We start from the raw sequence: 22,515 nt of genomic DNA, 5'->3' as shown, positions 1-22,515 counted from the left end.
CAGTGACTGCCTGCTTCATTATAAAACACAAGGCCCCCACTCCACCCCACTCTGCTGCTCTGTCCTCATACTTCTCTTGCACAGTTGCTGGAAGCAGCCAGGCAGGCAGCGTCAACCCGCCCCCACTCCATAAACCTCAGCTTTTTGTTCTGGCACAGAAGCCAGGAGGTACCTCTTCCCGGCTACCTGTTAGTGGGGGAAAAGGTGCTCCTTGCAGACCAGGAGCACCTCTCTGTGGTAAAAGGATCATGGCCACACAGGCTGCAGGCTGCCGCCCTTGGAAATGTGCTTCCCTGCTCTGTGGTTCAGAGGCAACCTGGATTCTCTCCCCATGGAAGCAGCACAAAAGGCCCTCCTGCTTCAGTGACAGCTGTTTATTTAGGCCACAGGGGGCTTTGTCCTGGGCCTGTGTAGAAAAGATAAAAACTGTAGTACAGCCAGGTGGGAGTGCAGGGTGGTCTTGGCATGAGAGGTGGCCGGAGATACGGGGCGTGAAGGCAGCAGGGAGAGTGCAAGGCTGAGCAGCCCCCTTCTGGAGCCTGCCCTTGGCAGGCGGCTCCCTCAATCCGTACCGTGCGCAGGGAGCCCTCGCTCCGGCCCTTGATTCTTCCTGAAGGCACTTAGGGCCTGTCAGTGGCTGCCGGACGGGCCCCTCACTTCTCTTGCATCTTTTCAAGAATAGGGACAATCATGTCAAATTTGGGACGCTTGGCAGGGTCTTCGTTCATGCAGATCTTCATCAGCTTGCAAATATGAGGGGAGATGCCAGGGGGGATGGTGGGTCGCAGCCCCTCCAAGGCAACCTGCAAAGAGACACCAGAACCTCGCTGGCACCCACCAGACAGCTGGGCAGAACCCTTTCGTCCTCCTGCCAAAGCTCACCTTCATGCCAATCTCCATGTTGGAGAGATCGGCGAATGGCACTTCCCGGGTCACCAGTTCCCACAAGAGCACCGCAAAACTCCACATGTCTGCCGAACGCCGGTTAATCTCCTCGGCCTTCTTCTGTAGAGCTGTGAGGAGGGAGAGGGTTGGAGAAGCTGCCTGGGAGAAGCTGTGGATGTGCTCTGCTGGGAAAACAGAAGCACTTGCCCCCCACCTCCACTCACCTTCCGGTGCCACCCAAGCTGGGGCATACATCCTGCCCGGGCACTGGAAGGAAAACTTCACATCCCCCATGCCAATCCTGGCCGTCATGTCCTCGTCTATCTGTTCCGGGGAAGAGAGGGGTGAGGCTGTGCCCCGGGTCCGCTGTGCCCAGTGCATCAACCTCCCTGCCTGCCCCCAACTGACCATGATGCCACGGCTGTTGAGATAGTGGCGAGGGAGGAGAGGTTCCAAGGTGTGCAGGAAGGCCATTCCCCGCGAGACATCCAGAGCAAATTTCACTGCCTGTGTTTGGTCCACCACGAAATCTGTAGAGAAGACGGGGAACATCAAGGACCGGGGACGGTCAAGTTGGGTGGGCAAAAGGGAGATTATAAAATGGAAACTTGGAAGATGCCCCCCCCCCCCCCCGAGAGGGCATTGGCTCTGCTGCCAAGCTGCTCTTAACCTCCCATGTTGTTTAGGTTTTATCAGAATCTGCCTTCCTGTCTCTAATTCGTTGAGTCTGTGGCCTGCCCTGGGCAGAGAGAGAAAACAGGTATGCTCAAGCATCTCTTCCGCAGTGGGACAAAACCCCACAGGTAGCTCCATAAGGCCTGTGCTCCACAGAAAGGCAGAGGGACTGGGGAAGAGAGACTCTCCCCTCCCAGCCAGAGACTTGGAGCAGCCCAACCGCCTGGATGCCCACTTCAGCTGCCAGGAAGTGAAAGGCCAGGAACTCCTCTCACACCATGTTCCCATCCGGCCATTCACTTCATCACCAGGGAAGATTTGGTGCCTCTCCTTGGACAATGACTTAAGCCAGGATCTGCAACCTTAAACACCCAAAGAGCCATTTGGACCAGTTTCCCACAGAAAAAAAACACCGGGAGCCACAAAACCCTTCCCATGCCTGACTATTTCTTGAGCAGCCACAAAACTAGCATATGTAGTTGAATTAAACGTTGTTTTCTTCTGAGACTTTTCTTGAATTTATCCACGGTTTCCGGGGATTGAAAAGTTCAATAAATCGCGTGCCGGCGGATGTCGCACATTGGTGGTTGTGACATATATTTTGAGTGCCAGGGAGCTGCAGCAGAGGTTGCTGAGTCGAGTTAAGCTCGCCCGCATGGGTGGAGAGGATCCCCTCCTTCCTGTTGCTCAGCCCTTGCAACAGGCATCTAGGCTGGCAGCACCGCCACCGAAGGCACCTCCAGGAGCCCTTGGGTCCTCTAGCCCAGAGATAGCAGCTTGGCTGAAGGCACAAAGCCATGCCCAAAATTAGGGGAAAGAAAGCAGGCCCTGTGGGCAAAAGGCACTGTCGATTCAGGCCTTAGCAGAGGTGCCCTGGCTGTTCAGGTCAATTTCCTGTTAGAATTTTCCTTTTAGTGATTTGTTCTTCCTTCCTTCCTTCCTCTCCCCCCCTTTTTTATTTCACTTTTTGTAGAGAAACTGAGCCCTTCTCTTCCACAGCTCCTTTCTCTTAAGAAATTCCAGCCAAATGGGCATCCAAACCTCAGTGTTGGCAGCTGTACTTTCACTATTTTTTTACTGGCAATGGTGGAAATGCTTTCTAGTAAGCCAGCAGGGTCACTTTGCACCACGAGAAATTGGGGCTGTCGGTGCAGTGGGGTTACGCCCCAGGACTGCAGAGGAGGAAGGAAAAACGCAATGGACCCATGCCCAGATCCAGCCTCCAGGGGGAGTAGGGACATTCCAGCCCCAGAGGGGCTGCCTACAGGCCCTCCAAAGAAGCCCACCGAAGACCTGCAGGGATGACCAAGCAGAGTCTGACGGCCGGGTCAGTCAGGGCATCAATTTGGATGACGCACTATACTCCCACAAGAAACCCAAATCAGCCTCCCCCCACTGCACCCTCCCCCGTGTGAATTGACTCTTATCTGGTGCCAATTTGCCTTGACCAACAGGAGATCAGATTCTTAGGAAAAGGTAGCATAGAATAAACTTAGGGTGCTTTGAAGTAAATTACTCTTCCTGGTTACTTGCGGCTGACAGACCTACTGCAAGGGAGGTGCTGGACTTTGCCTCCCACCCCACTCCACAGACGGGGTCAACAGACACTTCAGGTTGCCCTGGAAAAAGCTATTTTAATTTGGGGGAGGTTGCATGGTGTCCTTTCACACGGCCAGCCCGCACCTTCCATAAAACATGGATCAGTCTCAACTTGGAGCTGTTTTGTTTGGGGAATGGCCTGGTGCAAAATGGCTAATGGTTTCATGCAGATGATCAATGACTTTGGGGCCTCTGCTACCCCACTTTTTTTGCTGGGCTGAAAGGAGGCCCCACCCCAGCCAGTGGCAAGACTCACTAGTGCCTTCGTGCAGCACGTTGTAAAGGGAGCCGTAGGGCATCCAGTGGGTGATGATGATGGGGTGCGGAGCGGGGGGCGATTGGCAGGCACCCAGCACCGGCAGCACGTTGGGGTGTGAGAAAATCCTGTGGGGAAGAGACAGGTCAGCTTTGACACATCCAAAATCAGGCCCGGGTGCTGCTCAAGGGGTAGGGCAGAGAACTACCACCATCACCCCAGCCCTGTTCACCTGAGCTTGGGGTACTCCTCGTTGAAGTCCCGGCTCTTCCGGGTTGTCCAGTCGCGGATCTTGAGGACCTTGATGACAATGTCATTCCCCTGCCAGCGGCCCTTCCAGAGCTGCAGGGAAAGGGAGGGGTCACGGCACCTGGTAGAGCCAGGAATGGGGGAGCCCCCTCCCCATCTGTGCCAGGGGAGGGCAGGGCAGGGGAGCTGGGAGCAGCACCTCTCCGGACTGGTTCTCGTTGAGTTTGTGTGCCAGGCTTAGCTGCCGGAAGTCAATCCCTGCCAGCTTGTTCATGGTCCCATTACCTAGGAAAGGAGAAAGGCCAGAGAGGGTCAGGATTCCCCCCCTCCCCACCCCCCGCTCTGGCCCAGAAGCCCTCTTGCCTCCCCTTTGAAAACCATCTCTTACGTGGTCGAGTCCGTGTGGTGCCTTTCCAAAACGTGTCTTTGTAGGGGAGGCGGGTCAGGTTTTGACCGGACTTCTCTGCACGCTCTGGAAGAGCAGAGGGAGCTGTCAGGGAAGCCGGAGAGCAGCATCCCAGGAAAGGAGGCTTGATTCCCATTCCCTTTTCCGGGCATTCCTTCCACCATCCCTCCCCAAATTTACCCAAGGAAACTGGCGGCTGGAGGGGTGGGGCAGCAAACACATAGATTTGAAGAACTTGGGGCTTTTTGGGGAACACAGTTTTTGCTTTAGGACCATGTGGAATGAACAGACTCCTAGGGCTGGAAGGGACCTCAGAGGTCATACAGCTCAAACCCCTATTCAAGGCAGGAGATCTTATACAATCCTGGTCAAACCTCCAGCGATGGAGCACCAACAGCCCTGGGAGGGAAGCTGTTCCACTGAATAATTGTTGTCTGGGTCAGAAAATTTGCCTCTTTAACAAGCGTCTCTACGTGTCGCTTCTTGTCCTGCCTTCAGGTGCTTTGGAGAACAAGTCAGTCCCCTCTTCTATGTGATTGCCCCTCAAGCCCTGGAACAGAGTTGTCCTGTCCCCCCTAATCCTTCTCTTCGATAGGCTAGGCATACCCAGTTCCCTTAATCATTTATTTTATTTTCTATGCCGCCCATCTCCCCTACAAGGTTCATCGTACCTCCAGATTCCTCATCGTTGTTGCTCTTCTGTGCATGTTTTCTAGACCTCAGAATCTCAGAACTGGACACAGTATTCCTTGCTACTACAGTATAAAGGAGTACCGGCACTTCTCTTGACATTGTCCCAGGATTGCGTTGGCAATTTTGGCAACTATAACACATTGCTGGCTCAGTGGTGGTCCACTAGGACATTTAGATCTCTCTCCTTAATAAATTATTTTTATTTAGCACAAATTACTTGTCTAAGGAGATTCTCAGTCATCCTGGTTATGGTTATCCCAAAGGTGCTTTTTCCAAGAGACAGTTGGACTTTCTGGTTTCTCTCTGAAGACGTTTCACATCTCATCCAAGACGTTTCTTCACTTCTGAAGTTCTAAAGAACTGAATAAGCTTCTTGGATGAGAGGTAAAACATCTTCAAAGAAAGACAAGAAAGTCCAGCTACCTCTTTGGGACAAACCATGACCTGGATGACAGATGAAATGAAATGAAATAAATGAATGACAGAAAATCTCCATAGACATTTCTCTAAGCTTGCTTACTCCGCTCTCGGTGCCCTCGGATTGAGAAGGGGAGGCTGCTGTTCCTCCTCAGAGGGGATCTACTGCCTATCGGCATCATTGCCTATCAGCAGCTGATCCTCCCCTGCGTCTGGGAGGACAGGCAGCTCTCTGTCAGGTTGACCACCTCCCTCAATGCCTGAGGGGCCTGAGACAGCATCGTCCTCAGCCCTGGCCTCTTCAAACATGCCAAGGGAGACGTTCCATCCCAATCAGATGGTCCTGGTTCCAACTCCAAGCTCCACACCAAACTTGGGTTGCCTGAGTTTCGAGACGACAGCCTGGTGACTTGCTTCACACAAGGGGGTCACAAGGAAAAGAACCACTTTTGGTGCCTGCCTGCCAGGTTAATAGTGGGGCAGGTCCTCAGGCTAACTCTGCCTCTCACTCCAAAGAGCAGCAACAGCAGAAGGAAGAAGTCAGAGGTCGGCTAGAAGAGGGGCGCACCTCTCAGTGTATCCCGCAGGGGTTCTTTTGCCTTGTCCAGAGGTGTCTCTCCGTATTTGTTGCAGATGCTGACTAGCGCCCCACTGGCCACCAGGTCCTGGCAGCAACAGGGAGGGAAAGAGACACCCTTATTTGCAGGCCAAGTGAGCAGGGACTACGGTCAGGCTCAGATGACCACAGCCCCCTGGAAGCCCACACACACCTCTGCCACCTGCTCTTGGGCCCAGAAACAGGCGTAATGGAGAGGGGTGTTGCCATGCTCGTTGGCGGCATTGATGTCTGCCTTGAACTGGATCAGCTGCACCGGAGAGAATGGAAAGTCAGGCATCAGGACCACAGCAGCAGCAACAGTCCCCCTCCCCGTCCCCCGTCCCCCGACACCCCACCTTCTGGACGATGTCACGGTGCCCGTGGCTGGCTGCCAGGTGCAAGGGGGTGTCGTCTCCCCGGTTCATGACATTGATGCGGGCGCCGCGCATGACCAGCATGTCCACCACGCTGGAGCGCCCTTCGCGGCAAGCCCAGTGCAGGGGGCTGAAGCCATGGTCGTCCCTGCCAGGGAGGGAGGAAGCAAGGGAGGGAAGCGGTGGCGGGAGGCAGCGCCCAGTCTCTCTCTCCCTCCCTCCCTCCTCCGCGGCCAGGGCGGGCAGCGCCAGCGGGCGGCCCTTAAAAGGAGATCAGAACGGGGCGGGGAGGCGCTCCGGCCGGCCACCGCTTCCGCTGGGGCGGGGGTCTCGCGGGCAGCCCTCGGGGCCAGCGCCCACCCACCAGAGGCCTGGAACAGCCCCCGGCCGGAGGTGCTCCGCCGCCCGGCTCTCTCAACCCCCCAGGCCCGCCGACGGCTTAGCAGCGGCGCGGCCGGAAAGCACCTTCGGCTCCGGCTGCCTCCTAAGCTGCCCCCGCCCGCCCGCCGGCCGCTCACCCCTGGTTGAGGTCGTTCTCGGTGTTGTCCAGCCAGAGACGCACGGCCACCGCGTTGCCCTCGCGGCACTGCGTGAAGATGTCGTCCATCGCCCCGCACCCTCGGCCGCCGCCTTCCCCGCGCGCTCCGGGTGTGGCCGCTCCGCGCCGTTCGCCCCGCCCCGCCAGCTGGCGGCAGCGGCCAACCGGGCGCGGCGCCGCCCTCCGACCACCAGGGGGAGCGTGCGGGCCTCTCCGCAGCGCTGGGCCTTGCGCAAGTTCCGGCGCGCGGGTTCCGGCGGTCGCGGAGATGATGCCGGCGCGGAGGACTCTGGCGGCGGGCTCCTTCGCGGTACGGGCGTCGCTCCTCTGCCGGCAGCGCCTCCGGCCCGTCCTGCGCCGGCGGCCACGGCCCGAAGCACCGTGCGGCCTTGCGGGCTCGGAGCCTGGCAAGAGAGTTCCGGGCGGCAGGCGGCGCGGAGACGAGACGGCCGAGAGCGCGAGCGAGCACCGGGCGAGCCGCCGTTGTGCCCCAGTGCCAGGCGAGAAGCGCGGCGGCCGGAGAGTGCCAGGTACGGGAGGCTGCGCCTCAAGCGAGGCTCCGAGGGGAGCAGATCGCCTCAGCGAAGCGCGCTGCTTGCCGCAGCCGCCCCGACCAGCTGCGAGAATCGTGCGGCCATCGGGGGAGGCTCCTCGGGGACTGGGCGCCGTGATCCGCTCGGAGGAGCCAGGCTACGCGGCCGGGTTTCCGGCGGTAACTAGTGAGCGGGCTGAAAGGCGCTCTGCTCTTTTGCCTCAGCCCGCCCGCCCGCCTGGATACAAGGAGGGTCCACTCCCCGCCACTCAAAACGAATCAATCTGCGGAGAGCTCGCCTGCGTGGTCGGCCAGGGGTGGCTCTCGCGAACTAGCCACTCGGTCCCGTGGACCTGATACGAAGGGCTTCTGTCTAGGTGAAGTGGCAGCGGAGGGCAGCCCAGCGTCCAGCACAGGAGACAGAGCAGCCCAGGAGCTGAGGCAGCAGCTGACCAGGAAACAGTGGAGAAATCGGCAGAAGAACAAACGGCGGCAGAACAACAAGTTCAAGGCCTCCGACAGGCGTCTTCTGGCATCTTCTGTGACAGACAGCCCTCAAGATGACCAGGGAGGCCTGACCCTGGATACGGAGGTGCCTGGCAGGCAGGCACTGTCCCTGCGGCAGCGCCTGGAGAGCCGCCTGGATGCTGCTCGCTTCCGCTACATCAACCAGCTGTTGTACACACGCTCCAGCCGAGAGGCAGCCCAGCTTTTCCAGGAGGACCCTGAGGCTTTAGCTGTTTATCACCGAGGTTTTGCCCTGCAGGCAGCCCGCTGGCCGGAACGACCCGTAGAGCGCTTTGTGCACTATCTTCACCATAGGTCAGAGTGAGCTCAGTCCAGTGGGATGGAGGGGGGGGGGCTCCCTAGACTGTGGGAGAGGCCTGTCTGAGGATCTTAAGCTGTGGCTGTTGTGATCTATGATCTCTGGGCCCTGCTGTGGCTCGAGATGTGGGTTTTGGTCCAGTTCTCCTTTGAGGCTCAACAAGCTTCTTTTCTAGTTGAATTTGTGGCCATAATATTTTGTGTGTGACTGCTGGAAGGGCTTCCCTTTGGCAGGGAATGAACAGACAAGAGAATGTAAAGGAGCCTGTGGGGCAAGTGGGTTTTTTAGGATACAGGAAATTATTGAGTTGATTGGAGGAACTCCTCTTAATCTAAGGTAAACAAAATAAGCCTGCTACTGCCCCTCCCCCCTTCCATGTGGCAGGCTTTCTTCTGAGCGAGGTGGGGGCTTCTTTACCTCGGCCTCCCCAGATTCAAAACTGGTGGCCAGGCTGTATACAGGTGTGGGGAGGCTGTTCTGCCTGTGCTAACTTGCCCTCTCCATCCCTCAGACCAGCCTCCCTAGTTGTGGCCGACTTTGGCTGCGGGGATTGCACCCTGGCTCGCAGCTTGCCCAACCGGGTACACTGCTTCGACCTGGCGGCCCTGGACCCGCGGGTGACCGTCTGCGACATGGCACAGGTAGGCCAGCCGGCCCAGCTCCACACGCCCCCTCCGGCCTGCTCGCCCCGCCGGACAGCTGTTCTTGTCGCCCACAGGTGCCGCTGGAGGACGCCTCCGTGGACGTGGTCGTCTTCTGCCTGGCGCTGATGGGCACCAACCTGCGCGAGATCCTGCAAGAGGCTTACCGCGTCCTGCGACTCGGGTAAGGGAAGCGGGGGCGGCCGCTGGGCGGGCTCCCGAGGCCGGCTGGGCGAACACTCCCGCTCTTTCTCTGCGCCGCAGGGGGACCCTGCTGGTGGCCGAGGTGGCGAGCCGCTTCGCGGACCTACGGACCTTCCTGGGGGCGCTGGCCCGGCTGGGCTTCCGGCTGATCTCCAAGGTAGGTGGGGGGGCGAGCAAGCGGGTGGGGTGGGGTGGGGGGGCGGGGGCGGGCTGCCGCGGACCCCTCCGACGGCCTTTTCCCTCCACAGGACGTTTCGAGCAACTATTTCTACACCTTCGAGCTGCGCAAGAGCTACCGGGCGGAAGTGACGAAAGCGGCCGAGGAGCCGCGCGGCCTGGCGCTGCGGCCGTGCCTATACAAGCGCCGGTGACGTTGCGGCTCTCCCGACCCAATAAAGGCCCGTCTTGCTGGCGAGTGGCGGCTCCTGTGTGACTCTCTGGGAAATGTAGGCGGGGCGGGCGGTCTGCGCAGGCGCGCGGCGGCGGGCCGAGCGCGGCTGTAGCGATGTCGGGGTCCGGGGGTGGCAGGATAGACGTCAACCGGGCCGGCGCGGCGGAACTGGAGCGTGCCTTGGTCGGGATTGGGCGCCGCCGAGCGCGAGGGATCGTGCGGAAGAGGGAGGTGAGTGGCGGCTCGGGGGGCGTCGGCGGCGGCTGTTCCGGGGTGGAGGTCCCGCGGGCCCCCGGCTGACAGTCTCCCGGCCTGCGCAGGAGCTGAGGGGCTTCGCCCGCCTGGAGGACCTGCTGCGCGTCAAGGGCATCACCGCCCGGACCCTGGAGCTGAACCGACAGCGCGTGACCTGCTCGCACCGCCCAGAGATTCCCGACGGCCCCCCAAGACGGCGCCCCGATGGCGCCCAAGGCTCTCCGCGCGCCGGCAGGGAGGCCGCGGTGGCGCGCAGTCTCGCTTCCCCTGCCCAGGATGGCGGCGGAGCGGGAGGAGCGCGCGGAGAAGTCGCCACTGCCCGTAGCCCCGGAGGGCCGGAGCGCAGTCCAGAGCGCGGCGGCCGGTCCGGTTCCCCGCGAGGCAGCGGCGAGTCGGAGGAGGAGAGCGAGAGCAGCGACGAGGCGGGCGGGGACGGCTACTTCTACTACACGGTGGACGAGCGCTGGATCGATTATGTGGAGCGGACGGAGGGCGGGGGGCTTCTCCAGCACTCCCGGCCAAAGGTAGGGAAGGTGGTCCGGGGCTGCGAGGAGCCCGCACGGCAGGCTTCCCGCTCCGCAACCGGTTCAGGGTTTTGCGACTTTGCAGATTCGGCAGGAGCTTGATTTGATGGGAGGCGGGGCGCGGGCGCGGAGCCTGCTTGCTTCGGGCGGGATCCGGTCGGGCCCGAGCCCCAGTTGGCTGGGGCTGCTGATGTCCTGGTCTTTCCCTGCTGCAGATGAAGCGCAAGTCGGAGGGTGGGGGCCCCGAGGGCAGAACCCAGTCCCCCGGGAAGAAGCTCTGCAAAAGTTCTGAGCCGGGCAGGTAAGGCTCCTGAGTGGGTGGGTGTGATGGGGGGCAGGGGTTAGGGCGCTTGCTAGGGAAAGTGCCTGACTTCGTTCTCTCCTCAGGGTGCTGGCCCCCTGCATCGCCCGGCCTGCAGCCACTTTTGGGGATCTTCGGAATGCCAAGGCCAGCCAGGCACGGTGCCGACAGGTCCCCCCTGTGGCTCCGCCCCCTGAGCTGCAGGACTGGTTACGCACTTTCCAGGTGTGCAGATGGCAGGCTGAGGACTTATACCAAGGAGGCCCATCAGAGGTTTGGGGGTTTGGAAAGATGGGCTTTGTGGGTTGGGGCCCTGGCTGTCGGAGGTCTATTTTCTTTCTATGGAGTGTTTGTGGAACATGCTTATTATTATTATTATTATTATTAATTAAATTTTTATACCGCCCTTCTCCGGAAGGACTCAGGGTGTTGTACAGCCAGAGATAAAACATGAAATATATACAATTAAAACATTTAAAACAAAGCAAATTACAAAAAGGCTTATAATTAAAATTTAGTTTAAAAAATTTTAAAATATTAATAAAACCCAATTAAAATTTAGCACTATTTAGCACTCCTTGCTGTAGGTGCAAGGAGCATAAAACATTTTTAGCTGTTGCTATTGTTTGTAGAAATGGACAAAAGAACAAGCTTGTTCCTCTTTGTCCTTTTTCTACTCCTCCGCGTACCCTTCTTTGGCTTCCTGTCAGCGCTGGAGTGGCCCAGAGAAGCTGCTGGCCCTGGATGAGCTCATTGACCGCTGTGAGCCCCCTCAGATTAAGCACATGATGCAAGTGATCGAGCCCCAGTTCCAGCGTGACTTCATCTCACTTCTGCCGAAGGAGGTGGGTGGCCTGTTGGAAGGAGGCCTTGCACAGTGCCAAGCGTGACATAGTTGAGAAGGGGTTGTTTGGCATAACACAAGTCTTTTTACAGAAGCCTAAACGTGAATGATGTTAGGGAGTTTCAGGCAATCCCACTGAAAGAGGACAGCAGGAACGTAATTAGAAAAATAATAAAGTCCGGGGGGGAGACGAAAGTAGAGCTTCGGTTGTACTACTCATACAACTAGCACAAGGAAATCAGAGAGGGCCAGGGAACCAGGGACTTTTGCTTTCTGGGATGGTAGCAAAGGGCTTGTGACGTGGAGCCTGAAGGTGGCAAAAACTGAATGTATTAAAAGCAAGTGGGCAAGTTGCAGTGGGGCAGGTCCAGGTAGGAGGCTGGGCTCTGTTCCTGGCCAGGTCCTGGGGCACGCAGCAGACCTTCGGAGGGCGTGCATGAGTCTGTCCAGCTTTGCAGAGCCACCTGGAAAGATTGCCAGAGGAGAAACCTGGGGGTGCTACATGTCACTGCCCTTGAGCAGTAGTGGTTATTGGCATGGCTTCTAGCTGGACCTTGGTCCTGTCCAAAGGAAGGAAGAAGCTGCCTGGTGGGCTCCGGGTGGCACACGGCCGGCTGGGCTTTGATTGAACAGCCCCCAAGTTGCAGCTTTCCTTTCCCTTCCAGCTGGCTCTCTATGTCCTCTCCTTCCTGGAACCTCGGGACCTGCTCCGAGCTGCACAGACATGTCGCTACTGGCGCATTCTGACCGAAGACAATCTGCTCTGGCGGGAGAAGTGCCGCGATGGAGGTGAGGTCCGGCTTCCACCTTTGCTTTGCCTGTTTGTAGGGCAGGCTCCCCCTGGCCATCCTTGCCCTGATGATGCCCCCCCCCCCCGGTCCCTCCTGCAGGTATCGAGGAGCCACTGAGCCTGCGTAAGCGTCGGCTGCTGAGCCCGGGCTTCATGTACAGCCCATGGAAGCTGGCCTTTCTACGACAGCATCGCATTGATATGAACTGGCGCAATGGAGATGCCCGGCCCCCCAAGGTATGCAGAGCATCCCCCCACCTCCAAGATTGCTTTCATCCGATAGCCTCCTTTTTCATCTTGCTCACTCTGAATGTACCCTAGGGAATGTGAAGGTTGGGAGTGGGGCGGGATGGACTGTGAGGCGAGTGCCTTGCCTGTCTCTGCGGTAGGAATATGGTCTCTGAGCTGGTCTCTATACCCCTCACGTGCTCAGGAAGAGGAGCTGCCAGGGAGGAGGATCCAGAAGTGGAACAGGTGAAGAGAGAAGTGTTGGTTGCTCACCTACAGATATCTCATTCGTCCACATTTAAAGATTGGAAACCCCGCTGCGAGCTTTGTGCTTACGGCCATTGATCCTGGGGCTTGCTCTAAGGTGCAGAGCTTCAAGCGAGCTCTCCTGGAAGAAGCCTCTCCGTTGTTGGGGCTGCAGCTCACTTGTTTGTTCTGTGCCCGGAGCAGGTCCTGAAAGGTCACGATGACCACGTCATCACCTGTCTCCAGTTCTGTGGCAACCGCATTGTCAGTGGCTCAGATGATAACACGCTCAAGGTTTGGTCTGCCATCACTGGTGAGGTGAGTCCCAGTTTGGCTTCTCTGGCCGGGGAGGCCTTCCTTGCCCTGTCTGGCCCTTCTGAACTTCTGCTTCTCCCACAGTGTGTGCAGACTCTGGTAGGACACACTGGTGGTGTTTGGTCCTCCCAGATGAGGGACAATATCATCATCAGTGGCTCTACAGATCGGACCTTGAAAGTGTGGAACGCGGACACTGGTGAATGCGTGCACACTCTCTACGGTCACACCTCAACTGTGCGTTGCATGCATCTCCATGACACTAGGTAGAGGAGTCTGGGGTAGGAGAGGGGTGTCTGGAAAGCTGGCTTGGGTTTCCTGTGGTGTCAAATCCGAGGCTGAGGCTACTTCCCTTCCTTTGGCAGGGTGGTGAGTGGCTCCCGGGACGCCACTCTCCGTCTTTGGGATATAGAGACCGGGCAGTGCCTACATGTGCTAATGGGACATGTGGCTGCTGTGCGCTGCGTCCAATATGATGGGTATAAGGTGGTGAGCGGTGCCTACGACTATACAGTAAAAGTCTGGGATCCAGAGACAGAGAGCTGCACCCACACTTTGCAAGGCCACACCAACCGGGTCTATTCCCTGCAGGTGAGGCTGTCTCCTTCGATTTGGGAGAATCGTAGCTGGAAAGGACTTCCGGGAGAGGGGGAGGGGTTGGTTTCCAGCCCAACCCTCCAGAGCTGCTCATTTGCAACTTTGTCTCTTACCATTGGGCAGTTTGATGGCACCCACATTGTGAGTGGCTCCTTGGACACCTCAATCCGCGTATGGGATGCCGAGAGCGGCAACTGTTTGCACACCCTGATGGGGCATCAGTCCCTCACCAGCGGCATGGAATTGCGGGAAAATATCCTTGTCTCTGGCAATGCTGACTCCACCGTGAAAATTTGGGATATCAAAACGGGACAGTGCCTGCAGACCCTCCAAGGTGAGAGAGGCAGGGGGCTGAGACTGGCAGAGCAAGGGTCTCCAGAAGTGAGCTCTGCCGTTATTGGCCCCAGGGGTAATCTCAGGATATGTAGGAAGCCTGCTCTCACATGCAGCATCCAACATGACGGAAGCGGGCCGAAGAGCTGAGCATACAGTGGCTTCTCTTCCAGGCTGCTTTGGGTAAACTGCCAGGGAGGGCCATGTCTGGTTGCATCAGCTGCTGCTCTTGCAAAGGGAGGCTGCATGCCCAGCCTGGAAGGAGCTCTGGCAGCTGGGCGTGGGGAAAGTGGGGCCATGGGGAGGGATGGCTTCACTTGGAAGAATGACAGATGCACCATCCCACTTCTCTTCTCCCCCCCCCCCTTTTGCAGGGCCCAGTAAGCACCAGAGCGCGGTCACTTGCCTCCAGTTCAGTTCCAAGTTTGTCGTGACCAGCTCAGACGACGGCACAGTCAAGCTGTGGGATCTCAAGACGGGGGAATTTGTGCGCAACCTGGTTGCCCTGGAAAGTGGGGGCAGTGGGGGGGTTGTCTGGCGCATCCGTGCTTCCAACACCAAGCTTGTGTGTGCTGTGGGCAGCCGCAACGGCACTGAAGAAACCAAGCTGCTGGTGCTGGACTTTGACGTGGACCTGAAATGAGGGATTGGACTGCTTGGGGAGCCTGCGGGCCGGGTGGCCCCACTGGGGGACGGGGTGGTGTTCGAGGTCAGCTTATTTATAACTGATGCAGGGGACCTCCGTGGCTGGCAAAGTGGGAGAGCACTGGGGGACTGTTTTGTACACACTCATAATATATGGTTTTATTTCTGTAGTTACGATGGCGATCTCTCTGCCTACAAGGAGGGAGGGTTGGGACAGCTTGACCTCGGGGTTTCTCCCATGGTTTGGCCCTTGCGATGGCTTCTCACCGCAGAATGCTGATAGCGTGAACCCGCTGCTGGGTGCACAGCTCAGGAGACATCTTGGAAGGGAGAGCCAGGTGCATGACGACCCGCTGACTGCGGAGATCCAGGGCTGCCTGGGGAGTCCCCAAGTACACAGGACATTGATACGTGGGGGCAGAGGCTGCCTCCCAGGGCTCCCGGCTAGCTTGCACCCAAACCGGAGGCAGCTGGCAGGTTTGTGCTGAGAGGGTCTCCTGGAGGTGGCCGCTGTGGGCATTCCAGGCAGCATGGTAGACCTCCAGGCCACCCAGGTAGAGGCCCTTCTCAGGGGCAATGCCGGGGGGCAGCAGGCTGGGCAACACCTACAAAACCAAGGGGAGGGATTCACAGCTGAGGTCCTGGGCTTGCCCCTTCCCACCCCCGCCCACAGAGGCCACCCTCACCTGCTGGTCTAGGTGGAAGCTCTCCAGCTCTTGCTTTTCTGCCCGGGCTGTCTCTTGGAGCAGGGCCAGGAAGAGGCGCTGTGGCTGCTGGAAGGCTGCCAGCTGGTAGGAGACCACTGACTCCCCCCCAATGGAGAGCAGGTAGTGGCACAGAAGCTCACCCCGTTTCTGGAGTGTCCTCAGCCAGTCCTGCAAGGGCTCACGACCGGTGGGAGCGTAGGGTAGCCAGTGGCGGGGCAGCTGCTGCCGCTGCAGGGCCTGGAGGAGAGCAATGCAGCGGGGGGAGGAGCAGGGCAACCCCTGCAGGCACTGCTGGGTGCAGGCCAGGTCCCTGCCTACCTGGTCGAGCAAAGCCAGGAAGGCGCCTGCCTCCTCCAGCAGGAAGCGTTGCAGGGGGCGGGGTTTGGGGTGCGGCTGCCCAGGGGGAGGGCGCCCTCGGGCTCCCACCTCCCAGCCGCACTGCTCCAGCTGCTTCTGCAGCTCCTGCACCACCTCCAGGCCTTGCTTGGCCAGCTGCTCCAGTGTTGTCGGGAGCTGCCAGGTCCAGGAAGACCAAAGGCCCTGGGACGCCTTCAGGGCTGAGAGCAGGGTTTGGCTTCGGCCGGCCAACATTTGGGTTTGCAGGCTGGCGCAAAGGCCTACCCAGGTAGGGTCCATGGGGCTGGGCAGCTGCTGTATTCGCCCTTGGGTGGCTGCCGAGGCCTCGTCTTCGAAGAGCCCTTGGAGGAGGAGGAGAAGATCAGGGCGGAGCCAGTCTGCCTTCTGGGGCGAGGCTCTGCATGGCCACTTCTTACCTGGGCTTGTGTGGCCAATGACCGCAGCGAGGAGCCTCTGAAGGCCGGAGCCGGGTAGCAGGTGGGAAGTGGGAGCCAAGCACTGCTGACACAAGCTCTCCACTGCTTGCGCATCCCCCTCATCCAGAACATGGCCTCCATAGAGGATGGTCCCTGTGGGGAAAAAGAGAGAGGGAGGGAAGGTGCAGCCTCCTCTTGGGCTGGGCTGGTGGTCCCCAAAGGGGGCTCCTTCCTACCTGCCAGCTGCAGCTGCGCTTCCTCAGAGGAGTCTGCCATCCAGCTCAGCTTCTCAAGAGCCTTGAGGCCTGCCAAGATCTCCCCATGACTCCTGGCGGGACAGAACAGCAGGGACCCAGGCAATGCTAGGCGGTTGAGGAGGAAAAGGAGCCAGCAGCACTGAAGGACCCGGGGGGGGGGCAGTAAGAGGCCGAGTGGGGAGTGGGAGATCCCTGTCAGGACTTATTCCTCTCAGGAAGTGGCCTCGGGGCTCTTGGAGGGCTTTGCCTGTGGAAAAGGGGAGGGAGGCCCTTATTTGCACATGGGGCTAGAGACCGTGGGGCCCAGGGATTTGGCACAGTGGCCGATCTAGAGCCAAGCCCAGCTGCTCTTCCTCCTACTTGGGGCCAGCACTGGCTTTGCACCACAAAGCATTCGCCCTCGGCCTAGATGTAGACTTTGGAGGTGTCAGTTTCTGTGGGGCTACTTAATGCTCTGCAGCTGGGGAGTCAGAAAAGCTTCCTTCCTCTCCCACTGGGCTGCTCCAGGGGGGCTGTGGGACTGGCCCTGTGAAAGATCTCTGTGCAGAGGCAAACGAGGTGAAGGGATTTGGGCAGGATTGAACAGTGGTTGAAAGGGGTTTTGAAGGATGTCAGCAGCCACAACTAGGACCTGTCAGTAAGTGAAGCAGTGGCTAATTGAAACCATGACTGTCTCTTGTTGACCTTATTTCAACTTTCCTTTATTTTGCAGACCTTCAAAGGTCATAAATGTGAGAACTTGCAAAGTTATTTTTTGATTGCCGTTGTAAGCGAACAGTCCCTAATTAGACAAGGAAGTCACTAAATGAGCACTTCCTGTAGGAGCTGGATGTCCTGGTGCAGTTTTCCTCTGTGATCTGCAGAAGCCTGTAGTTCTCTGAGAATTTAAGGGGAGAGCCTGAGAGACTAAGGCATAAGGGGAGACACCTGAGGTGTCCAGGGTGGCTTTTCCTGGGGTGTGGTGGAAAAAGACGGGCAGGGGGCCCTGCAGGAACTTTTTCTTAATAAAGCAGCTTCCTTAGCCTTCTAAAATGCACAGGATGACGACCCCTGAGTCGAGGGTAGTTTGCTGCAACTGGATGAATCCAGACCCCCGCTTGACCCGGCTTCCCTTCTGAAGCGGGGCTCCTCAGTTCTGGGCAGCCCAGCCAAGCAAGGGCGCTGCCAGACCAGGGGATGGGGACTGGGCCTGAAGAAAAGGAAGACCGAGGGCTGTGCGTGTGCCTGTGTGCGTGAAAATGCTCTTCAAACGTCTTTGACACATAGAAGGTGGAAGAGGCTTGTTCTCTGTTGCCTCCAAAAGTAGGACCTGAACCGAGCTTGGAAATGAGGGAAGTGGATTCAGGTATGATGGACCTCAGGACGTTCCCGAGGAGCAGAAGATGGTCCTGCACAGAGCAGGAGGCTGGCTTGGAGGCCTCCTCAGCTTCCCCCTTCAACTCCCACTGTTTGTAGCTTTAAAATCAGAGATGGCAATTGTGCTGCCAGGTTACAAATTAAAGGCTGTTTTTAAAAGTATCATTCTGGGCGGAGCAAAGCCATTTTGGGTGCCACCTCAGACCACGTGGGTCTGCAAGAGGAGAAGCCTTTCTAGGATGCTACGAGCTCCCGGACTCCCTGCAAGGCCCTCTTGGGCGGGAGGGACACTGCCCGCCTCCCTTCTGAGCCCTTGGTGCCCTGCTCCTTGGCCAGCAGCCACCTCTCTCTGCCTCGGTGCTCTTCAACAATCCTAGGGAGGAGAGGAGCCACACACACCCCAGGCACAACAGGGACGTAGAGACTTGAGCCGCTCCTGGAGTCGCTCTGAGCACCACAGCTGTGGCCTTTGTGGCAGATGGGAGAATCCCATCCAGATCTCCCTCCCCATTCCTACTCCGAAAGCCCTGTGTGCAGCCCCCTGACTCACCAGAGGTAAGACGCGGCCTGTGTCCAGGGGGCATAGTTCTGCCGATACAGCAGGACCCCATGAAGGACAAGCAGCGATAGTCGCTTCTCCGTGTCCAGGTTCTGGACCTGTCCCTGCAGCCACTGGTGAGTGTGGGCCAGGATGCCTTTCAGCTCCAGGGGCATCTCGCAGAAAAAGGTGGTGGCACTGCGGTGCACGGGCCCTAGGCATGCGGGGGAACAGAAGGGCTGGTGGGGCAGGGGATCAGCCGGGGTGCTCGGCCCCTTGCGGTCCACATCCTTTCCCCTTTCATCTCTGGGGGAGCCCCTCTTGCCCTGGCCCTTTCAGAACAGCCATACCTGGCACAGAGTCAGAGGCATTGAGCGTTGTGATGAGCCAAAGCCGGAACTTGGGGTGGATCTCCAAGGGCCCCCCTTTGCTCAGTCCTGCACCGAAAAAGAGAGTAAGGAAGGGTCCTTCCTTCCGTACTCACCGGAAACAAACTTCCCCAGCCCTTCCTGCCTCTGACCTGCTGTGGTGGTCAGTATCAGGTCCAACTGCAGCAGAACCTCAGGATCCCAGCTGTTCAGTAGCTGGCAGTTGTCCAGGACCAGCCACTTCCCCTTCTTGGTGCAAAGGGGCAGCGTTCGCTGGACACGCCGGGAGGCATCTGGGGTACCAAAGGAGATGACGACCACTCTCCCCTAAAGGACAGAGCTGTCAGTGAGAGGCATGGAGACCCCTTCAGGTCTGCCCGCCTCTTCCCTCTTTCCTGCCAGTCTCCACTCACCCTCCGTCCCCGCTGGGCTGCCATCTGCTGGATCCAGAGCAAAGGATGCGTAAAGGAAACCTGCGATCCAGCCGGGGCCGTGACCAAGATGATTGGCTTATTGGCGCGGCTATAGGAGTAGGGATTGACGGCTGCCATTTTTTCAGTGAAAGACCAGCCCAACAAGCAGGTGGTAAGATCGGAGATCACCTGGCACATGGCCCTGGGGCACAGAATGCGCCAAAGGATGGCACGCTGGAAAGGGCTGAGATGCGCATGGCTGGGGCACAGAGCCGGTCCCACCACCGTGGAGGGCAGAGTGAAGTACTCTTGCCATTGCACCGCCTTCTCGGCCAGAGAGGCCAGCAATCCATGGAAGCCAGGAAGATTCTCCAGCAAGGCGCATTCCTCCCAAGCCTCTGCACTCACCCAGTCAGGGCAGACCGGGCCGGGCCCCAGGGGCAGGAGAAGGGCCTTGGCGGCTGGGTCTTGCAGGCCCTGGGTGAAGGCCAGCCACTCCAGGGAGCTGATGTCCCCTGCCACTCTCAGCGTGGTCACGGCTCCCAGGAAGAAGAAGAGTGGGCGGTGTGCCTCCTGCAGGCAGGGCAGGGCCTGGGTGAGCAGCTGCCAGAGCACCATCCTGCTGAGCTCCAGCAGCCGGGCCTCCAGGGATTCCTGCTTGCTGGCCTCCTGGCGCTTGGCTGAGATCAGGGCTTGCCGCACACGGCTGACACAGAACTCGGTGGGGAAGCGGTAGAGCGGGTGCAGGCAGCCCACCTGCTGCAGCGCCTCGTGCAGCCCCACCGCCAGGCAGGCCACCGGCCGATACCTGCCACACAGGACAGCCTGGTCCTGGTGCTGGGAGACCATGTGCCTGTGTGTGGCATGCAGCGCTTGAATCTGGGTCTGGAGGAGCCGCACAATCGGCATGAAGTTCTCCTCCTCCAAGAGCGACTGCTGTGGCTGCGAAATCAGGTCCATCAGCTCCTCCTGCAGGGAAGGTAGGCAGAATGGGGAGGACACCACATCATGGGGTTGGCCCAAAGAACTGACCAGGCTGGACCCCAGACTGGACAGGGCTGACACCTTTTGCCATAGGGTGGGATTAGGAAGCGTCCCTTCTCCATGCCGCCTGCTCCCCTTCCCGCTCAGCCTTCCAGAGGTCCATCAAGACCTGTTCTAAAGCACAGGGGCCTCTGTGGTTCAGACTGCTAAGACAGTCTGTTATTAACACAGCTGCTTGCAATTACTGCAGGTTCTAGTCCCACCAGGCCCAAGGTTGACTCAGCCTTCCATCCTTTATAAGGTAGGTAAAATGAGGACCCAGATTGTTGGGGGCCATAAGTTGACTTTGTATATAAATATACAAATAGGATGAAGACTATTGCTAACATAGTGTAAGCCGCCCTGAGTCTTTGGAGAAGGACGGGATATAAATGCAAAAAAAAAAAAAAGTTGCTGGGCGGGAGATGGCGCATCCTGGCTGGGGAGAGGTTTTATGGTCATGGTGAGCCACCCAGCCAGCACTGTGCTTGAAGAAGGGCAGCCATATAAGTCTAAAAGATAGGTTTCCATCCAGGGAATCACCTCCGTGGCCTCCAGCTTGCCTTCCAGCTGCAGGATCCCGAGATACAAGATCTGCTGGTTCTTCAGAATCTCCGGCCGCTCCACGTGCAGCACTTCGCCCAGTAGTCGGTCCTCCAGGGCCCCCTGGCTAAGGCTGAGGTCGATGAGGTTCAGCCTTTTCAGGAGCGAATGGTCGGCCTCTGCAAAGGGGAAGAGGAGGACAGGAGGGGTTGAATACCGGCTCCCTACTCTCCTCCCTCTTTGGTACTGTCGGTCTGAGGGTCTTCACCTCGTTTTTCAAAATTTCCCAATTCTCCTTCAGAATTTCCATTCATGGAAGAAGATTTCCAACTTTCCACCCAGTTTATGAAATAAATTCTCTTGAAAAGTTGAAATCTGACTCCCAGCAGTCCACCCTACTGGAATACAGGGAATCCCAGGAGCCACTTTTCTTCAAGGAACCCTCTACCCTCTCAGGAATGGGAAGGGGCTGGTCCCAGGTTTCCCGATCCACCTTATGGAAAAGCATGTGGTGTGCTGACCCACTGGATCTCCCACTTGCTGCAGAATTTGATTCACAGCTGATGTTCAGAGCTGAAATCCCCCTCTCCCCGCAAGGGGGTGGGTTTCTTGGATGTTTGCGAGAAATTTGCAAAAATGTCTCAGCCGGGTCACCCTGCTTTCTTTTTCCTTTAATGTTCACCCAGATGCTCCTGAGACAAGCAGTCACAAAATTTCATACTGGGCAAGTGATCATTCTGGATCGATCATTCTTAATATCAAATCATTCTTGGAATAATACAAACGTGGGGAGGGAGGTATAGTTTTTCTAAATAAATTATACATTTCCAGCAATATATTTCCACTCCTCTGCAGAAGACTCTCCTTGGAGGGGGGCGCAGCCCCTATTCCCCCTCCACACAGTCCTCCTCATGGTGGGCTGTGCCTCATGCCCATCACCCATCTAATTATTTGTGTCATAACCACCTCTTTTATATAGTGGCTGAACTCACAAATGTGACTCTGGGCAGTGTTCAATAAAAACAAGCTATTAAAAACATTAAAAATTATTCCATAATAAAAACAAAGAGGGCAATCCTTTACACAACTGTCCATCTTCTCACCCACACCCTAAGCCTACCCAAATCTTGTGGCAGCAGTTTGGGAAATCTTGATCGATTTCTTTCTTACCTGCAGCCAAGGATTTAAGAGGCAGCTCCGTGCACAGGTACAAGGAAAAAGAAGGCGGGATGGGCAGGTGCTCAGCTTCCACTCCATCTTCTTCGGAGGCAGGGAAGAAAATTTTGCCCTCTGGGCAACCCCAAAAGGATTCCTTCTCCATCAACTGCTGGAGGGCCGAACACCAGGGAACGTCCTTTTCAAAGTCCGTCAGCAGCACAGGGTTGCCTGGAACAAGACAAAGATGAAGACGCTCAGGGCTGCCCTGTCCACCTCTGCCGAACTTGCCCCAGGCACCACAAATCTTGTCCTGGGTCTCGCTCACCAAACTTGATGGCACCCTTGAGGCACTGCTCGAGATCAGGGCTGGTCAGGGACAGGATTTCCAGGTTGTCCTCGGGGATCTCATCGCCACCCCCTTGCTCCACCATGTCCGGCACCAGGTCAGAGAGGGCCTGGGCCTGGGACTCCTCTGCAAGGGAGAGGCCGATAAGCACCAAGCCTGGGAAGACAGTGCCCAGGGGCCACTCCCCTCCTTTGCTCACCCTCTTCCAAAGAGGAAGTCATCAGCAGCCAGGTCTGGGCCTGCTTGTCTGGGTCCACCAAGAGAGGCCATCGGTGGGCCCGCTGGTGGATGCTGGAATGAATGATAATGGCGACGAGGCGACTGTCGGCATCCTTCGGCTTGTGGAGCCGATCCCAGAGGCGCTGCTGCTGAGCCGAACTGAGCAAAGAGGCCACCTTCAGTGGCTTCTGCACCGGGAGCAGCGGCGGGCCAGAAGGTGCCTGGCCCGGGCAGGGCAACTCCTTCTGCAGGAGCCAGCTGACATCACAGGGGCCCAGGAGAACCCGGGATCCTTCGCACACGGCCTGCCACTTCTCCAGAAGCTCTTTTCGCCGTGGTGTGGAGAAGGGACCCAGGTATGAGATGACAGCCGAGCAGAGAAGTGCATCGCCATGCACTGTGCTCTGCTGGCACTCCAGGTCCTAGGACGAAAGAGGAGAGGTTAGAAGGCA

The 22,515-nt window shown here is 57.9% G+C and overlaps 4 protein-coding genes across 10 annotated transcripts in view; 2 read left to right on the top strand and 2 right to left on the bottom strand.

Moving 5' to 3' along the window:
- Positions 1–359: 359 nt before the first annotated feature.
- Positions 360–6,805, bottom strand: ILK (integrin linked kinase). 2 transcript variants are annotated; one of them, XM_058184748.1, is made up of 12 exons: positions 6,671–6,805; positions 6,135–6,300; positions 5,951–6,046; positions 5,749–5,875; positions 4,053–4,136; positions 3,864–3,949; positions 3,648–3,757; positions 3,416–3,543; positions 1,294–1,415; positions 1,110–1,209; positions 883–1,013; positions 360–803 (listed from the first exon to the last, which is right to left on the bottom strand). In XM_058184748.1, exons 1-12 carry the CDS (start codon positions 6,757–6,759, stop codon positions 654–656), a joined length of 1,389 nt encoding a protein of 462 aa, XP_058040731.1. In that variant the 5' UTR covers positions 6,760–6,805; the 3' UTR covers positions 360–653. The 2 variants fall into 2 exon arrangements, with proteins under 2 accessions (XP_058040731.1, XP_058040732.1); XM_058184749.1 differs by having other exon boundaries at positions 5,749–5,845.
- Positions 6,749–9,326, top strand: RRP8 (ribosomal RNA processing 8). 4 transcript variants are annotated; one of them, XM_058184746.1, is made up of 6 exons: positions 6,749–7,220; positions 7,600–8,012; positions 8,560–8,689; positions 8,767–8,873; positions 8,954–9,050; positions 9,142–9,326. In XM_058184746.1, exons 1-6 carry the CDS (start codon positions 6,749–6,751, stop codon positions 9,324–9,326), a joined length of 1,404 nt encoding a protein of 467 aa, XP_058040729.1. The 4 variants fall into 4 exon arrangements, with proteins under 4 accessions (XP_058040729.1, XP_058040730.1, XP_058040727.1 ...); XM_058184747.1 differs by having other exon boundaries at positions 7,600–8,044; positions 9,142–9,308; XM_058184744.1 differs by having other exon boundaries at positions 8,767–9,050; positions 9,142–9,308.
- A 56-nt stretch (positions 9,327–9,382) lies between these two features.
- Positions 9,383–14,512, top strand: LOC131199217 (F-box/WD repeat-containing protein 7-like). Of its 2 annotated transcripts, none has more exons than XM_058184736.1 (12): positions 9,383–9,515; positions 9,605–10,063; positions 10,279–10,364; positions 10,451–10,589; positions 11,075–11,209; positions 11,874–11,997; positions 12,099–12,235; positions 12,677–12,790; positions 12,872–13,053; positions 13,153–13,378; positions 13,508–13,718; positions 14,092–14,512. In XM_058184736.1, the coding sequence occupies exons 1-12, from the start codon at positions 9,399–9,401 to the stop codon at positions 14,358–14,360; spliced, it is 2,199 nt and encodes a 732-aa protein (XP_058040719.1). In that variant the 5' UTR covers positions 9,383–9,398; the 3' UTR covers positions 14,361–14,512. The 2 variants fall into 2 exon arrangements, with proteins under 2 accessions (XP_058040719.1, XP_058040718.1); XM_058184735.1 differs by having other exon boundaries at positions 10,451–10,637.
- DNHD1 (dynein heavy chain domain 1) overlaps positions 14,373–22,515 on the bottom strand; it is a 94,130-nt gene continuing 85,987 nt past the window's right edge. For both annotated transcript variants that reach the window (XM_058184723.1, XM_058184725.1), the window contains 11 exons: positions 22,044–22,485; positions 21,824–21,970; positions 21,511–21,726; positions 20,341–20,519; positions 18,775–19,743; positions 18,514–18,688; positions 18,344–18,430; positions 18,006–18,207; positions 16,079–16,170; positions 15,049–15,995; positions 14,373–14,967 (listed from right to left, as the gene is read on the bottom strand). In XM_058184723.1, coding sequence (XP_058040706.1) covers positions 14,626–14,967; positions 15,049–15,995; positions 16,079–16,170; positions 18,006–18,207; positions 18,344–18,430; positions 18,514–18,688; positions 18,775–19,743; positions 20,341–20,519; positions 21,511–21,726; positions 21,824–21,970; positions 22,044–22,485 — 3,798 coding nt within the window. In that variant the 3' untranslated portion in view covers positions 14,373–14,625. The remainder of the gene's footprint in view (positions 14,968–15,048; positions 15,996–16,078; positions 16,171–18,005; positions 18,208–18,343; positions 18,431–18,513; positions 18,689–18,774; positions 19,744–20,340; positions 20,520–21,510; positions 21,727–21,823; positions 21,971–22,043; positions 22,486–22,515) is intronic.

The sequence above is a fragment of the Ahaetulla prasina genome, chromosome 5, assembly GCF_028640845.1.
Source record: "Ahaetulla prasina isolate Xishuangbanna chromosome 5, ASM2864084v1, whole genome shotgun sequence".
Classification (NCBI taxonomy): domain Eukaryota; kingdom Metazoa; phylum Chordata; class Lepidosauria; order Squamata; family Colubridae; genus Ahaetulla; species Ahaetulla prasina.
Note: the sequence above shows the minus strand (reverse complement) of the source record. Positions and strands in the feature narration are given on the sequence as shown.